Source organism: Vipera ursinii (genome assembly GCF_947247035.1).
Source record: "Vipera ursinii genome assembly, chromosome: 3".
In the NCBI taxonomy this organism is placed as follows: domain Eukaryota; kingdom Metazoa; phylum Chordata; class Lepidosauria; order Squamata; family Viperidae; genus Vipera; species Vipera ursinii.
The window spans coordinates 177,301,345-177,320,589 of NC_139516.1; the positions used below are offsets into that span (position 1 = coordinate 177,301,345).

At 40.7% G+C, this 19,245-nt stretch overlaps 1 protein-coding gene across 1 annotated transcript in view; it reads right to left on the bottom strand.

The window, feature by feature from the left end:
• The window catches only part of CYP7B1 (cytochrome P450 family 7 subfamily B member 1), a 113,886-nt gene extending 95,303 nt beyond the window's left edge, over positions 1-18,583 (bottom strand). Inside the window, exon 1 of the mRNA XM_083361214.1 lies at positions 18,272-18,583. Within this exon, the coding sequence (XP_083217340.1) occupies positions 18,272-18,369 (98 nt within the window). The 5' untranslated portion in view covers positions 18,370-18,583. The remainder of the gene's footprint in view (positions 1-18,271) is intronic.
• Positions 18,584-19,245: the final 662 nt, after the last annotated feature.

The following is a 19,245-nucleotide window of genomic DNA, read 5'->3' on the forward strand; positions in this document are numbered from 1 at the left end:
AAGATAAAAGGTGGTCTTTTTAGGAGATTATGTATATAAAAAGTCATATTTAATAGAGCAGTTAACATCACAATATGCTTTGTTTCACTCATTCAGTGAATTGTGAAATCTTTAAATGCTGCATGCTTTTTAATGAGCAATACAAATGTCACCTTTCTATGATAAATAAAATAAAATAAAATTTCCCTCTTTGCTGACATTTAAAATCCGTATAAATAAATCTAGCAATTATAAACAATTCTAGGCTTCATTTAATGAAACCAATCAGCTTTAATTGATTAATAAGTGGCAACACAGTAGTAATGTCAACCATTTTAGCAAAAGCAAATTGCTAGCAATGCCAAGCAGACCCTGTGTCTTTATTTTTTGCTTTAAACAAGAGCTTAGTCTGCCATGATCTTTTCTTTTTCCCCAGTAGGGAGCATAAGCCCTCTAGCTGCCCTGTGTGTTTCCTGCTAAGGCTGTACCTTGGCCAGAATACAACTGCTCTGAACCAGTCTTTGTATTGACAATGGGGTCATCCCACCATCTTCTTTTCAGATCAATATGATTGGTACAAACAATAGTTTGATTTTGATTGCTCTAGAGCACGCTTGGGTAGAATCTCTGAATGCAAGAGAATTGCTCCAAAACAATGGCCTGCTTCATCATCCAAAGCACCCCTTTTTCAGACAGCTGCCTCTGCCACACTCCCCCTGACAAACGTCCAGAAAAACAGATGGTTACAGCATTCACGGCCAGCTTAGTGAAAAACCCAGAGTCAGCTATTCAAGATATCTTATCATCACACTCATGAAAAGAACTACTTCCTAAAGCTACAAACTAACAATACATTTAAAAATTGTTCCAATCAGTGATATCAGAGAATATACGTAGACTTTTTTAGATGTCAAGGAATACAATTAACATATTTTGAGCACTAAAATGCTGTTTTTAACCAAGTTGATGATATGGTGGCATTGTGAAAATTATGGTGCTGCTTAAAGCATACAACTACCAAACTATAATATGAGACATAAGGATGTCTCAAACATCCTGTTTGGCTGTTTTTAGCCTTTAAAATGACAGAAGATCTAATATCATATTTCACTGTACAAATTTTCATTTAACAGACAGGAGCGTAAGTTCCTAGGAAAATATACTTTGGCTCAGTAGATGCATGTCTTCCAAGAATGTGTTCCACCATCCCAATACTTTGGAGATTCTTTTGAAATGACAACAACTGCCTCTTCACTGAGCACACAAATGTAGGCCCTGCTGTGTCCTAATTTCTCTCAGACAGGCAAAAATTCACTTTTTTAAAAAAAAGTTTTTTTTTACTGGAGATTTTTAAGAAGAGATTGGACAGCCATTTGTCTGAAATGGTATAGATTCTCCTGCTTGAGCAGGGAGTTGGACTAGAAGACCTCCAAGGTCCCTTCTAACTCTGTTATTCTGTTAAGTAAACATTTTCTTCACTTCCCGGATATTGTTTTATAGTGATAGTCCCCTCAAAAAGGACCAGCCTGCAGATCTGAATGTCCAAGTCTTTGAAGAGCTGGGCCTTTAGTCATTTAAATAAGAAGTAAGCAATCTGAGATCTGATTCAAACTAGCAACATCCTCTGTGTAGCCGCAGAAGTATACTGCAGGTAATTCTTGATTAATTACTGGTTGCTCAAAGACTGTTCAAAGTTACAACTGATTCCCCACAAATAGACCCTTATGAGACTCTAGAAAGAGTACAAAGAAGATCAACAAAGGTGATTAGGGGACTGGAGGCTAAAACATATAAGGAACAGTTGCTGGAATTGGGTATGTCTATTTAATGAAGAGAAGGGCAAGGGGTGACATGATAGCAGTCTTCCAATATCTCAGGGGCTGCCACATAGAAGAGGAAGTCAAGCTATTCTCCAAAGTGCCCAAAGGCAGGACAAGAAGCAACAGATGGAAACTAGTCAAGGAGAGAAACAACCTAGAACTAAGGAGAAACTTCCTGACAGTTAGAACAATTAACCAGTGGAACAACCTGCCTCCAGAAGCTGTGAATGCTCTAACACTGGAAGTTTTTAAGAAGAGACTGAACAGCCATTTGTCTGAAATGGTATACGGTTTCTTGCCTAAGCAGGGGATTGGACTAGCTGACCTCCAAGGTCCCTTCCAACTTTATTATTATTATCTGATTTCAAAGTTCTGATGGCCACATGCATACACACATGGTCATTTTTGGCACTTGGCAACTGGCTTGCATTTATGATTGCTTGTAGCATTTCGTGGTCATGTGACCATTGTAATAATATTTTTTTTTGCCGGTTTCTGGTGTTTACTTCCAGTTTCTGGGGAAAAAATACATTGGGCATAATGGAATAACAGTGATGGCATTCGTTTAACAAGCATGGTGTCCACTTAATGACCACTGCAGAAAAGATTGTAAAACCAGGCATAGTCACATGGTTATGACTGTAATTCTGGCTCAATTTTAGTCACAGGTTGAGGACTACATGTACTGCAAGTAAACGCAACAGTTTTTTATACATTTAGGAGGCTTTAAGACTGAAATGTGTTAAATCTTATATTAAAAACTACAACCTTAAAATGTTGAACCATTATAAGGGGAGAATGGTGGTTGCATTCCACAAGATTTGGATACAGTCTCCAGACCAAATGGGTCTTTTTCTTGGGATTGGGAACAGTTGCTGAGAACAGCTCAACAATCCCAGAAAAGACACAACTGTTTGAAGAAATTGTGCTATGTGTTTCCATGTATGCTTTTCCTTTCAAATGTGAGGAGATGCCCAGCCCTAATGAATAGTGCAAAATGTATCAATATAAGACTCACAGAGTTCATTGCATTTAATTCTAAGTAGATGTAATTACATTCTTAACAACCCTGACACAAAACATTACTTTGAAGTAATGTCTAGTGACATCAGCTTCAGGATCTGACCTTTTCTGGCCTTCTGAGACATTTAGGAGTAATGGATAATTTTTTGGAACTGAACCCAGGAGTTCAAGTCCCCACTCCACCATATGTCTTACTGGGTAACTTTGTTCCAGTCATTTTACAAATCTTTTTCACATAACTCCTTTGGTAAGCATAAAATCTGCTGGTGAGTCTACTTTCCCACATGTGTGCACCTTGACTTCTCAGAGGAAAAAGATAACTGCTCCAAAGTGAGTCTGCCAATCTTTCTTTTTCAAGCTGTTTGGTGTCTCTCCTGAGGAGCAACGTGCCCTTGTATACAAGAACCTTTCCTTATTTTTTGAATCTCAGAAAGGGGAAGTACTTAGCCCTGGGAGACAATATTTGGAGGATGTTAGGTTTCATTTGAAGATCTGCCTCTGTTGGTTGATGCCATTGTTATTCATGATACTTATTACTTACTCAAAGAAATTTTTAACCGTTATTCTCTATTTTTTTTCAGTTCCATATTCCTTCTTTCATTGTACATTCTATCCAACATTTTCTGCAAATCATCCAAGTTCTCATCCATAGCTGGGCATCATCTGCATTAAGAATACATCAACATATCTCCAACCTCACAGGCAATCCTTATATGTTTATCCATAAAAATGATAAACAACCAAGGTGTCAAAACCCTGTAGTAACAAATCAAACCGGAGGCCTGATTAGTTATATTTATTACAAAACAAGCTAAGGTGACACCACAAGAATTGCAAACAGTACATCTTCTTTCAAGCATAACTTTACAGTTATGTCACTGTCAGTTCCAGACCATGGAATCAGCTCAGCAGGAAGGCTAAAACTACTTTTATTGAGTTTGGCTATAACAGGGGTGCCAAACTGCTGACCTGCAAGCCGGTTCCATCATACAGAGGCCACGCCCACCCCAGCTCCTGGCAAGGCAAAAAGTCACAATACGTCGTGACACATCAAATGTTGTGGCAAGTTTGACACCAGTGCGCTATAATAACAGTTCTTGCAAGTCTGATTGTGTTGAATCTCCTCCTCCATCCCCTCCCATCTCTTCATCCTGCACTGGAAGTGGGAAGGAGATAATAATAGAAAGACACCTATGGCTGCCTTGTACTATATTTACACACTTTATTAGATCTTTTATTAGTTGGAGAATGCATTCTCCCACAAAGAAACATTGAATATGTCTTACTCCCTATTCCATGTGGAAACATTCCACAAACATTTCATTCATTCTTCCATATACTTTGTTTCTATCATATATTGCTCATGCTGCATTCAAAAGACATCTTTCCATTTCATCTTCATGCAGAATATTCCAAAATTCAGACCTATGCAGTTTATCATATGCTTCCTCCAAATCAAGAAATTTCTTTTCTCACATTTTTTTCTATTATTCATTCTTCATAGACAAATGTACTATTATGAAAAAGGATGTTTAAAGGGGCACTTTTTGTTTTGGGAGGTTATCTTTGGTGCCTTCAAGTCAGTTTTTGTCTCCCTAGGACTGCCTACACTACTCCCCGTAATTTTATTGGCAAGGTTTTTCAAAAGTGGATTGCCATTGTCTCCTTAGGGCTGAGGGTGAGTGACTTGTTCAGGGTGATCCTGCTGGCTTTCGGCCTAAAGCATGGCTAGAATTCAGTCTCCTGATTTTCAGCCTGCTGCCTTAACCACTACAGGACTAGGAACAGAGATGAGTCTTTAGAACACACGTAAAACATTTCTCCCCCCCACAAAAGATCACAATTTCCTGATTGCACTGAACATTCTAAGCTAAACCAAACAAACTTCATTATGGGTTAGAGCAGGGGTAGGCAACCTCGGCTCTTTTATGACTCATGGACTTCAACTCCCAGAATTCCTGAGTCAGCATAGCTGACTCAGGAATTCTGGGAGTTGAAGTCCATGAGTCATAAAAGAGCCGAGGTTGCCTACCCCTGGGCTGACTCAGGAATTCTGGGAGTTGAAGTCCATGAGTCATAAAAGAGCCGAGGTTGCCTACCCCTGGGTTAGAGCAATGTACAAATTTAGCCACCAAACCTGTTTGGTATATCTTCTCAAAGACATTGCTAAAATTTCAAAGATAATGCTAAAATTAGTAAATTCAGTATAAGAGACATTTTGAATTTAAATACTTTCTTGTATATGAAAAGACATTACTCCTAGAACCATTCCTCTGAACCAATCAAAACCTAAGATTATTTTTAGTAATTAAAAGTTACTAGAGAAAATTGGCAGTGAAAGTGCCATTATAAAATCTTGCAGAACTCATTAGTAATTCATTTCTCACATTTATTCATATGCTTCAGACTTACCATTGTTAACCAGAAGAAAGTTTGGTTTATATAATGATACAATAACTATGTTTTAGAAGTAAAAAATGTGAACATCAATATATATAACCCAATTTTTTTAAAAATCAGCTCTCTCTCTTTTTGATCTTGCATGTATTTAGGGAAAGAGGAAGTGGGGGAAATTAAAAAGAATGTTTCTTTTAATCTTCACTATTTTATCCTACTGAGTTAATCACATGTGACAATGATTCCAGCCTATTTCAGAACCTGTTAAGGATTCTGTCCAGCTGAAATACACTGTTTCAACTATTGCAGGAGGCAGGTATGTATTAGAGAGACACCACCTTCCTTCGTGTCAAAATAAACTTTCAGCTGCATATATGTATATGGAAGTGTGTTCTGATAGAGATTTGTAATCTTGAAGCTTTAATCTCTTTCTCCTGTTGAGTTTAAGATTTTTTTAAAATATGGATCTTTGGCGTATTCCTCAACTGTAACGGTAGTTCACCAAAAAAAAAAAGAATGGTTGTGCCTATACAGAATTCAACAAATATAATAATCCTTAAGTAGAAGCAGCAGTTCAGGTAGTCTTTTTTTTATGCCATGCGTTTTACAGACTAAATGTAGACATTTAATTCCCACAGTCATATTCTCGAATTGGCCCAAAAGTGACAGTAAGTTCTTTGAAGAGGATGACAATGTCCTTTTCAATTATAACTACTGATGTGACCACAGAGAATGTTGAGTTCTTAAGCCTGGGGACAAAATAGGCCAAGATACCAGGAGAGGAATTCTGGAGTAGTGTATGCCTCTGCTGTTCATCTGAGAAACAACAGCCACTGTAATTTTTCAGGATAGATACCGCACAAAAAAATCCCATAGCTAATAGAAGGATGGAAAGCTACATTTAATGAATGGAAGGGTAAACCACCACTTGACACTAAATATCAAAGATGGATTAAGAAATAAAAAATGCAAGAGACTAGGAGGCTTGAGGAACCTCCCTCGTAACACACCTCACAAACCAGGAAGAAACCAATGTGATGGTACTTTTTCACAAAAGTTGTGTTCCTTTGTCATACTAAATCATAATGGAGTTGCATAGTTTGACTTTAACATTATATAAACCAGACCATACTTTAATTTATTACTATTTATTGGATTTATAACCCACCTCTCATTTAAGACCTGAAAACAGTAAACAGCAGTCCTTCCTCTTATTTTTGCCCAACTTGAGAAGCAATTGAGAGTGACGGGTCTGGAGGAACCAGAAGCTTCCATGTCAGAGACTGGACTTGAACTTGAGTATCTCTGCTTCACCTGGTCCATGCCACTGGCTCCAACCAAGTTAACTAGTAAATTTAGGTACCACTACATTCATTTCCACTTTTTACACCCACTATCGAATTGACATTCAGACTTCTTTGGGCTGCCACTTTGATGGGATGATGTAGACATAATAAATATGAGTAACTGTCCTGTAATAAATCAAGCTGTCAGCTCTCCAGGATTTCAGAGATGAGATATTACGTGTGTGATTAAATGTGTGATCTTTTGTACTCATCGTATCTGTTCACCAAAAAGCTGCAGCCCCACTGATTGGAAAAAGCATTAAGACAATTTAAAAATGGCTATTTCCCTGCTATCACCAAGGCTGTGTTCTCATTCTGTAGGAAGCATCCAGTGACTAAATTCTTAATGTTATGTAACTTGGCTATTTTCAACACGTTCATGGAGAAAACAAGAGATTTGGAACTTCCCCTTTAGCCTCAGGCAATTCAATTTCTCTTAACAAATTCTATAGCTTGCTCATACTGTTGGATGACTACCCTGTGTATTTCACCATCCTCCTCATTTGCACCACAGCAAAACTCTTGGGAAATCCTAAAACATTTTATGCTTCCAAAAGTTCTGACTGTCTGCCCAGAATGTTAGTGCACAATGTTCTTTTGTTTGCAGAAGATGGTTACACACAGAAATATATTAAATACTATTCAAGAGAACAGAAAAGTAGTTTATGTTCAAGGTATTTGTTCATGGAGAAACTTTCACATGCAATACATCTACCAGACATGTGCATAGAATAATTTTAGCTTTTTGTTGGTAAAAACTTTGACATAAAAATTTTAGGGAATTTTGGTACAAACTTTTTAGGTGTTAGTTTTTTAGGGAAAATTTTCTACAAAATACAAGAACACAGAATGATGATGATGATGATGATGATGATGATGATTAATCATCATCATCGCACGGTCAGCAAGATGTTCAGACTGGATTTGGCATTTTTGTCTACCTATCGAGTCCTTACCAAGGACCTGGGATAGGCAGATATGGATGTTTGATGGTATTATAGATATTGTCACAGGATGGAAGCAGTTCCTAGTAGGTCTGCCTTTTGCAATTGGCTAATGGCGAATTTGTCAATGCCAATGGTGTTCAAGTGGTGCTCCAGTTGTTTTGGGATTGCACCCACAACGCCTATTACTATTGGTACTACTCTTGCTTCCCTTTGCCATAGTCTTTCTACTTCTATTTGTAGGTCTTTGTATTTTGTTATCTTCTCCAGTTCTTTCTCGTGGATTCTGCTGTCTCCAGGCACTGCCACGTCCATTATCCAGACTTTTTTGTCTTTCTTATCTTATCAAAGCTGGAAAATCTCCTGGTTTTGATGGAGTAATGCCTGAATTTATCATCCACTCTGGGCCTCGCACAAGAGAATGGCTGGCAAAATTCTACACAGATATCCTAACTTCCAGTAAGCTCCCTCCAGAATTTAAGAGAACCAAGGTAATTGGCATATTAAAACCTGGAAAAGAAAGCAACAAGCCAGAAAACTATCGCCCCATTGCTCTGTTAAGTGTTTGTTATAAACTACTTGAAAGGCTGATACTTAACAGAATTGGACAGAAAATTAACGAACAAATACCGATTGAACAGGCTGGGTTTAGATCTTATCGGAGCTGTGCCGATCAAGTCCTTAGTCTTATTAGCCACGTTGAAAGCAGCTATCAGAATAAATTGAAAACATCTGATGTATTTGTGGATCTCACAGCAGCATACGATACAGTGTGGTCTATTAAGCAAATTCCTCCACGCTGTCCCTTGTAGGACCATGGGCCACCTAATAAATAACATGCTCTCAGCAAGGACCTTTCAAGTCATCATGGGCGATAAAATTAGTAAGCAAAGACATCTGAATAATGGACTCCCTCAGGGCTCTGTATTGGCCCCATCCTTATTCAACTTATATATTTCCGATATACCACCCACACTATCAACAAAGTTCTCTTATGCTGATGACTTGGCATTAGCACATAGCCACAAGGAAATCGAAGTTACAGAAGGTGTACTTACAGCCGACCTTACAACTCTGAGTACATACTTCCACCAATGGAGGTTAATCCCAAGCATAAGTAAGACAGTCACATCATGTTTCCACCTTAATAATAAACTGGCAAAAAGAGAACTCAATGTATACCTAAATAACAAATTGTTCCCATATGAGGCAACTCCAAAATATCTGGGGGTCACTTTAGACAGGACCCTGTCTTTTAAAAAACATATTCAGAATATGGCTGCCAAGGTTAACAGCAGAAACAACATTCTGCAAAAACTAAGCGAAACAACTTGGGGAGCTTCGGCTCCAACTCTTCGATGCGCAGCCCTTGGGCTTTGCTACTCTGTAGCGGAATACTGCGCACCTGTATGGATAAACAGCTCACATACAAGACTTGTTGATGTTCAACTCAACCATACAATGAGATTAATTACTGGGTGCATAAAATCTACACCTATTCACTGGCTACCAGTTCTTAGCCACATACCTCCCCCACATTTACGACGACAAGAAGCTCTCATTCGGGAGTATAGTAAGATCCTGCTAAACTCTCTACCGATTCATGCCTATACCTCTGATCTCTTAAGATGACGATTAAAGTCAAGAAATCCACCACTCCTCACAGCGCTTAAGCTGGCCAAACATCAGAGCACTATACAAAAATGGATGGAAGCATGGAGTAGCTATACCTCCTAAGATATTTCTGAGCATATTAATCCTAATAGTATACCTCCAGGATTTAATCTACCCTGACACATATGGGTGACATACAATAGAATTAGAACAACTCATGGGGTGTGTGCTGATTCTCTGTATAAATGGGGAAAGACACCTTCAGCACAATGTGATTGCGGGGCTCCCCGACAGACTATCCAACATATAGTGAGGGAATGCACTAATAGAAGATACCCAGGAGATTTTAAAGACTTCCTCTGCGTAACAACGGCAGCTACTGACTGGATCTCCAAACTCGACATTAAACTCTGAAATGTTATTTCTGTTTTCCTCTTACGTTTTATAATTGCTTCTTTTTTAAAAAAAATTGTTTTAACTGTTCTAACTTGTAAATATAAAGTGCTTGTAATTCTGTGTGTGACCAGCCATACGCTAAATAAATAAATCTTCTCCAGTTCTTTCTCGTGTATTCTGCTGTCTCCAGGCACTGCCACGTCCATTATCCAGACTTTTCTTATCTTATCAACAATTGTTAAGTCTGGGGTGTTATGTTGCAGGTGCTTGTCTGTTTGAATTCTGAAGTCCCAGAGCAGTTTAACTTTATCATTTTCTATGACTTTCTATTTTAGGATCCTACCAGTTCTTGCTTCTTGCAGATCTTCCAATGCACCATTGTTGCTACTTTGTCATGCCGCTGCTTGTAGTCAGTCAGACTGTGTGATCTTCTTTCAGCAGCTTACCAGGTGGTCCACTGTTTCTTCAGCTTCTTTGCATAGGTGGCACTTACTGTCTGTTGCTGTCTTCTCAATTTTGACTTTGTATGCATTTGTCCTTAAGGCTTGGTCTTGTGCAGCCAGAATTAGTCCCTCGGTCTCTTTCTTCAACTTTCCTGCTCTTAGCCATTGCCAGGTCTTGTTATTATCTGCTTTCCCAGCTATTTTTTTTAATGTACTGGCCATGTAGTGCTTTGTCTTCCCATGCCTCTATTCTGTTCTTCATTTGATCTTTCTTGTAGGCCAGTTTGGTCTCTCCAGTAGTCAGTAAGCCTTCCTGATATACTAATTTCAGTGCATCTTCATCATTGTCCTTCAGATATTCTTCCAAAGCCATTTTTTTCTTCAACCATCTAATGTACTTGCAGCATTCTACGTCCACCTATTTGCCTTGGTAGATAGAGTCTGTCAATGTCACTGCATGGATGAAGGGCATAATTCATTGTCATTATTTTTCTGGTTTTCCTATCCAATGCTTTTAGTTCTTCTTGAATCCAGTCCACTATTCCAGCTGTGTATCTAATGACTGGAATTGCCCAGGTGTTGATTGCCTTCACAGTATTTCCTCCATTGAGTTTGGACTTTAAGATCTTTTTCACTGTCTTGATGTTTTCACATCTAATCTTTTCTTCACTTCAGTGTGCTTGATGTTGTCAGCTTGAAGGATACCCAAGTATTTGTCGTAATCTTCCTCATCCAGACTCTTAATGTTATTTTCATGGGGCATCTTTATTACTTCAGTTTTCACTATTTTTGCTTGTTTGAGAGTAAGTGTGGCACATTTGTCCAAGCCAAACTCTACTGCAATATCTTGGCTATATATATGGATATTGTTCAGCAGCAATTCTATTTCAGATGATGTTTTTCCATACAGCTTCAGATCATCCATGTAAAAGAGATGGGATACTCTGTGTTGTGTACTAGGTTCGTTGCGCAGGAATGAAGACGAGTTCAGCAAAGATCATGGTTTATTGCTTGCAGGATCTGAACTAGAGAACAGGGCTGCAGATGCAGCAATTTATACCCTGGCCCCTAGGCGGTGGCCAATAGGTTTGAAGCAACCTATTGCCGCCCTAGGGGCAACCAATAGCAGCACTGGAGAAGGGTTGTCTGAGGAGCTGGGAGCCATTAACTAGCTTCCCTGCTCAAACAGCCTTCCAGCAGTTACCACGTGGTGTTCCCTTAACAAAGCAAGCCCAATTTTTTTTATTTTAATTCCATTTATATCCCGCCCTTCTCCGAAGACTCAGGGCGGCTTACAAGCTTAGCAGTAGCCTTCATTCTATGTATATGCCTACTTATTAGGACTTTCACACACACCCCAAGCGGCATTATTACAAAGTCAGCTTAATTGCCCCCAACAATCTGGGTCCTCATTTTACCTACCTCGGAAGGATGGAAGGCTGAGTCAACCTTGAGCCTGGTGGGATGCGAACCTGCACTAATTGCAGGCAGCTGGTGTTACTTAATACATTACACCCCTCCCCTCTAGAATGAACAAACATTATAGCAACAATAGAAAGTAATTACAGCAATACAATTTTACAAAAGGTCTAACAATGGTGTGAGAAAACAGGTTTCCTCTTAGCTAATACAGGTGTTTCCTAGCTAGCAGCTCAATAAGGCATGGCTTTTCAACCGGTGGTATGTGTACCACTAGTGGTTCGCGAGCACCTGGCTAGTGGTATGCAGCGTTGCCTGCCTCCCCCCCGCCTCCCCCCGCCACCTTCTCCCCAACCCGACCCCCACGCTTTGCTCCTTCCCAGTTCACTTGCTGCCGGAAAGCATGCTGCTTGGCAGTGGCCTGCAGGAACCCTACAGAGGGCGAGCGCAGGCGCAGAGCGAGACCCCTTCCTCCCCAGGGACTTGTGCAGCAAGCGGACTGACTTCTGATTGGCGTTTCTTCGAGGCACCCTTGGCCGGGAAGGCGCGTCGGAGTCCCAAGTACTGGTAAGGCAATCGGCCCACTCCTCCCCCATCGCCCGCCAGCCCTGGGAGAGCCCCATGTGAGCACCTCGGCAGCCACCAAACCCTACCTTTCAAGCAGGAGCGGCCTTGCCCTGCTTGCCCTTGGCCACCTTCGCGGGTGCTACTCTAGCGCGGAAAGGGCGAGGCCAGTCCCCATTCAGCCCACCACCCCTGGGAGAGCCCCGCACAAGTGCCTCACTGGCCGCCAAGCCCTGCCTTTTGAGCAGGAGCAGCTGTCGAGCCCCGGGCTTAACAATCAACTGGGTTGGGGGGGAGAATCCATGCAGCAACCCAGCTACCTGGCCTGCCAGCAGCTCATTGCTCCGCCGATCAGCTGGGAGGCTGAGACTCCAGATTTGAGCTGCCAACAGAGCGCACCGCAGGTAAGACGTGCCAAAGCTCGCCCCGGAGCCTCCACTGCCAGAAGCCTGCTTGCAAAAAGCGGGGCAGGCGGTAGCAGCTGCTCACAGTGCCGGGCAAGAGCAAGTAGGGCAAGGCCACTATGAAACCCCGGGCTCGACAATCAACCGGTTGTGGGGGGAAATCTGTGCAGCAACCTGGCTACCTGGCCTGCCAGGCGCTCATTGCTCCGCTGATCAGCTAAAAGGCTGAGACTCCAGATTTGAGCCACCGACAGAGCGCAGCACAGGGAAGACACACCAAAGCCATCCACTCATTGCTCTGCCGATCAGCTGGTTTCCCCTGTCTTCTCTTACATTCTCTTTTCTCACATCCAGAAGCAATGTCAGAATTTGAAATTCTGTATAAAACCATGCATGTAATCGGGTGATTTATTTTCTAAAGTTCAGACATCACTTTCAGAATCACTGAGATCCCATAGAGCATGTAATAATGAGTAATATTTGAATATAGCTGATTTTACTAGCCTTTAGAGATATGCATTTTCCAGACAATAATTTTAAATAAGCCACTAATATGAGACATGCTAATGTCTCTGGCTCTCTAATGACATGATAACCTGAATCTTCAGCTAAATCTAGGGATAGGATAGGATAGGATAGGATAGGATAGGATAGGATAGGATAGGATAGGATAGGATAGGATAGGATAGGATAGGATAGGATAGGACAGGACAGGACAGGACAGGATAGGATAGGATAGGATAGGATAGGATAGGGTAGGGTAGGGTAGGGTAGGATAGAGTTAGGGTAGCCAAGCTTTTTTTTAAGTTAGCCCAAGATATATACATATAATATACATACACACACACAAACACACACACACACACACACACACACACACATTCAAGGAATTGATGATCTGCAACATCAAGGCCATCAACTATTACATACCTAGAGAAATTGGTAGAAATTGGTGGGTAGGGATAACTAAAACAATGATGGAAATTTTCTGAAATTCAGACTGTCTAGATCTGATAGAAGAACATCCATCCATCCATTATTTATTTAGCTAGCTAGCTAGCATCCCCCTTTATTATTACAACTTTCACAGCCATACATTGCAATTGGGCAGACCATAGCCTTGATTATATGCACTTTTGTTGGCAGGGTGATATCTCTGCTTTTTAGTGTGCTGTCTAGTTTTGCCATGGCTTTCCTCCCCGGGAGTAAGCATCTTTTAATTTCTTGGCTGCAGTCCCCATCTGGGGTGATCTTGGAGCCCAGGAAAATAAAATCTGTCACTACCTCCATTTGTTCCCCATCTATTTGCCAGGAATTGAGAGGGCCGGATGCCATGATCTTGGTTTTTTTAATGTTAAGTTTCAAGCCAACTTTTGCACTCTCCTTCTTCACCCGCATTAAGAGGCTCTTTAGTTCCTCTTCATTTTCTGCCATTAGAGTGGAATCATCTGCATATCTTAGGTTGTTGATATTTCTCCCAGAAATCTTAATTCCAAAATTTGATTCATCTAGCCCTGCCTTTCTCACAATGTGCTCTGCATATAAGTTAAATAGGCAGGGTGACAGTATACAGACTTGCCGGACTCCCTTCCCAATTTTAAACCAATCAGTGGTTCCATGTCCAGTTCTCACTGTTGCTTATTGACCCGTATATACGTTTCTCAAGAGACAAAAAAGATGGTCTCGTACTCACATCTCTTTGGTCCTTTATCATGCCCATCTTTGCATGAAACGTTCCCTTCATCTCTCCAATTTTCTTGAAAAGATCTCTGGTCCTCCCTATTCTATTGTTTTCTTCTATTTCTTTGCACTGTTCATTTAAGAAGACATTCTTATCTCTTCTAGCTATTCTCTGGAATTCTGCATTCAATTGGGTGTATCTTCTTCTCTCTTGCCTTTCACTTACCTCCTTTCCTCAGCTATTTGCAAAGCTTCCTCAGACAGCCATTTTGCTTTCTTGCATTTCTTTTTCTTTGGGATGGTTTTAGTAGCTACCTCTTGTACAATGTTGTGAACCTCCATCCATAGTTCTTCAGGCACTCTGTCTATCAGATCTAATTCCTTAAATCTATTTGTCACCTCTACTGTATATTCAACAGGGATATGATTTAGTTCATACCTGAGTAGCCTAGTGCTTTTCCCTACTTTCTTCAGTTTAAGCCTAAATTTGCAATGAGAAGCTCATGGTCTGAGCCACAGTCAGCTCCTGGTCTTGTTTTTACTGACGGTATAGAGCTTTTCCATCTTTGGCTCCAGAGCACATAGTTAATCTGCTTTCTGTGCTGACCGTTTGGTGATGTCCATGTGTAGGGCCGTCTCTTGGGTTGTTGGAAAAGAGTATTTGCTATGACCATCATATTCTCTTGACAAAATTCTGTCAGCATGCGCCCTGCTTCATTTTGTACTCCAAGGCCAAACTTGCCTGTTATTCCAGTTATCTTTTAGCTTCCCACTTTAGCATTCCAATCTCCCATGATGATAACGACATCATTTTTTGGTGTTAGTTCTATAAGGTGCTGTAGGGCTTCATAGGTAAAGGTAAAGGTTCCCCTGCACATGAGTGCTAGTCTTTTCCAACTCTAAGGGCCGGTGCTCATCTCCATTTCAAAGCCGAAGAGCCAGTGCTTGTCCAAGGACATCTCCGTGGTCATGTGGCCAGCATGACTAGACGCCAAAGGCGCACGGAACGCTGTTACCTTCCCACTGTAGTGTTCCCTATTTTTCTACTTGCATTTTTACGTGCTTTCGAACTGCTAGGTTGGCAGAAGCTGGGACAAGTAACAGGCGCTCACTCTGTTACGTGGCACTCAAGATTTGACCCGCCAAACTGTCAACCTTCTGATCGACAAGCTCAGCGTCCTAACCCACTGAGCCACCGCATCCCTTGGGCTTCATAGAACCAGTCAATTTCATCCTCTTTAGCACTGGTGGTTGGGGCATAGATTTGGACTACTGTGATATTGAATGGTTTGCCTTGGATTTGAACTGAGATCATTCTGTCATTTTGGGGATTGTATCCCAGTATAGCTTTTCCTACTCTTTTATTGACTATGAAGGCTACTCCATTTCTTCTCAGGGATTCTTGCCCACAGTAGTATACCTCATGGTCATCTGAATTAAATTCAACCATTCCTATCCATTTTCGTTTGCTGATTCCTAAGATGTCGATGTTCAGTCTTATCATCTCTTGTTTGACCATGTCCAGCTTGCCTTAATTCATGGTTCCTATGGAGAAAAAATCTTTACAGCATTGGACTGGCAATCATGTGACCACAGGATACTGTGACCATTTTAAATTTGAACAATTATTGTACAAGACAATCGTAAGTGAGGAGTACTTGTATAAATATGTGTGTGTGTGTGTGTTTTGAAGTATATCTAATTTTATTTATTATATTCCACCTTTATTATTTTTGTAAATAACCCAAGGTAGCAAACATACCTTATACTCCTTCCTCCTCCTATTTTCTCCACAACTGAGAGTGACCGGCTCAAAGTCATCGAGTTCACTTTCATGCCCAAGGCTGGACTAGAACTCATGGTCTATTAATTTAAAAAACATTGTTCTTTAATTTTCTGTGGAATTTTTTCAATTTGTCATTTGAAGATGGAATTTCAGTCTTCTGAATTCTGAGTTATGCCATGACTCATATTTTCTAATTAGTATCAGAGCTGGTTCTTGCTGGATGTGCAGCAACTAGAGGGCTACCACACATAAACTTCTTCTCTCCTAATGAAAGACATCAGTTACTGTATGCTTTCCCATTTCCAATTACAGGCTTTCCTGTATTCAATCCAATCCTGAGATAGCATTCTGGAAGAAATAGCTAGATTCATACAACACATTGAACCAAGTCAAGAACTGAGTAAATATGTTGCATGTGAACTAAAACAGCCAACAGAGAGGCAGAAGAGAACCTTGTGTTTACTTAAACTAAAGTACCCTCATGTAACCAAGTCAAAAGTGAAGTGAAATTGCCCTAAACTGCCACCTAGTGAGATCTCCAAGAAAGACTCAGAAGGAGCAAACAGCTCAAAATATAAAGCTCTCTAATACAGAACTCACTGGCAGATTCCTGTTGGCAGAGAAGATGCCATCTAACTCCAGTTCAATACAATGCCCAAGTCACAGCCATGGTAGCATAGAGACAAATTCCAATAGAGTGGAGGGCTGTCTATTCACTCCTGGCCCAAAAATTCATGAGATAATAAGAAATTCCTGCTAAGACTACCAGAAATGAATATCCAACTTATTTCTGTTTGCTACTTAACAAGGAGCTGGTATATTTAAGTTTCGGCAGAAGACAAATTGTGATCATTGCTGGATTTATATTTTCATTATGGGGAGGCAGGGTCTGCACTGGATCACAAAGTAGATAAACACAGTTTAGTCTAGTTAGTTGTATAAACCAAGTATAATTAATATAATTAAATTTAAGGGTCAATATGTCAAGTACTGAGAGGGGGGGAGGGAGGGAGAAAGAGAGACTGAGTAAATGGTGATTAATAGTACTGTAAATATCCATTACAAATAGCAGCAAAGAGGATAAGTTTCTGTATTTCTTTACTGCTTCTACTCTAGTGTAGATTTTAATGTTACAGAACTGGTAGTCCTAGTATAAACATAGCCATTAGTGTTTGGCTGGCTTCAAACAATTAGGGATAATATGAAATCTAGAATATATGCTAGAACAACAATATTTTTATGTCCTTTCATATGAAGACAGTGTTTGTTGCAAGATTATTGTTGCACAATTATTGTGTTTGAACAACATATGTTCAAATTAACAAATTACAAGCTAGCCAAATATGTTTTAATCCAGCATGTTATATAAACTCAACCCACATAGATCAGTGTACTCTGCAAATCTAGAAACTGGGTTGAGGAAAAAGATTAACAAATTAACAGCAAGTATAATGTAAAAGCTGCAAATATGTTAGACCTTTGGACTACAATTCTTTCAGTCTCTTGGTTTCTGGTCATGCTCATGCTCATGCTCATTCAGTTACTGGGCACTGAAGTCCAAGCCATCAGATTCCAGTCTGATGCATTCTGGGTTTCAAATCAAACCATCTTTGTTCATTACTTTCTCTATATCGAATCCGATGTCATATTGTACAGCAGGAAGCTTGCTCATCACTTTCTATCGTTCTGACTGGTCATAACAATTGTCCAATGTGGATTATTAATCTAATGTTTACCACCTGTGCGAACAAGCAAGGCTCACTCTTGAGTGGTAATTTTATGCCACATTAAAAGCTTGAAATTTGAATTCAATAAGATTTCAATAATCTGTGTGTACCTGTACAAAAGATATCTGGGTTCATTCGATTATAAATCCATATATGAATATTATCTTTATTAAGGCCAATCGAGGTGTCATAAACTAGTAAAAGCGTTTTTAACTTCTCGGTAAATTGTCATCAGATTGGAGCACAATAATAATGAGTCGTTCTATCAATATCCTGTATTCCTCACTGGAGACCAGTCTTCATTTGTATCGGACGGCAGTTTAGAAAAACTTTTTTTTTTTTCTTCCGCAGCTTTCCCTTCGTGATTCCGTAAAAACGTCCGCCACAAGTCCCAAAGGTGCTTTTTCAGGAGGCAACTGGACTTCCTTGTTTTTCTTTGAAGAACGTCTTCAAAGAAAAACAAGGAAGTCCAGTTGCCTCCTGAAAAACCACCTTTAGGACAACCATGAGCTGGATGGCTGAGAATCTCCAAAGACAGTCCGCTACCAGTCAGGGCAAGCTCCTTATTCCCCCAGCTGCTTCTGTGCAACGTTCACCACGAAACCAAAAGTCCCACGGCCGCTTCTCGAGAAAAGTGGGAGTTGCCTTCCCTCTCCTAGATGCCTTACTCTCCCGATTAGCTAAAGCCAAGACATACGCGAGGCAGCAGGCCAGCGAGTCTTCCCTTACCTTTTCCTCCGGCCGAAAGCACACAACGCCACGAGAGCCAGAGCGGTAGCGAGCGCCACACTGTACGCGCCAAAGGGCAGCCACTCCAGGAGGCCCATGTTGGGGAGAGCCTCTTTTCTCTCCGGCTACCGAAGAAGAAGAGATCGTTCCTGCGCTCGATGAAGTTTCTGCGGGGTGGCCACTCCTTCCCTTCCCCCTCTAGGTAGCTAATCTCTAGCGACGTTCCAGGAAGTTTGGAGCTCGGTGCCAGAAAGCCAAATTCAAGTGAGCAACCTCGCTCTGACTGGAGCTTGGAAGACAGGAGTTCCCGGCCCCTCCTCTTGGGATCGGCCGAAAGAGTTACAGGGAAAGGGAAAGGGTGAGGCCTTCTCTCCCTCCCTTCCCCGCCCCTTTCCTTTCCGCGCAAAGTGAAAGAACTAACTATTCTTTCGAGGAAAGGTGGCAGGTCCGAAAGCAAACTGCCGATCGATCTCCCAAGGAGCTTCTTTTCCTTTGAATAAAGAGGTGCCTCAAGGATCCACAAGGATCTAGTTCGGTTAGCACTACTCCACACCATGTCCATGAGATGCTTTTTCACAGCACTTAGATCAAAGCTTGAATTGAAACTTATCCTTAAATCTCTCCAAAGACTTAGTCAATTCTCTGAGTGAAGGTTTGAGATCTGCATGCGAGGCTCCACTCAAGGGCTGAAAGAAAGTACGGTAAGAAAACAAATCATGCACACAGGTACAAACATCCATAAGCTGGATTCCCACATCAGTCTTAGTCACGGTTTAGCTGTTGAATAAACTAGAGGTAGGTAGGTTCTCCAATACTTTCAACCATAAGTCATGGTTTTCAAAATGTAGTGGCTAAGTTCCTACAATATATACAAATAAATTAAATAAAGTACATTATGGCTTACTGCAATGAAATACCAGTCAGAATGTTCTTAAATTAAAGGAACTTCTGAGCTTAATAGTTTTTTTTTTCTG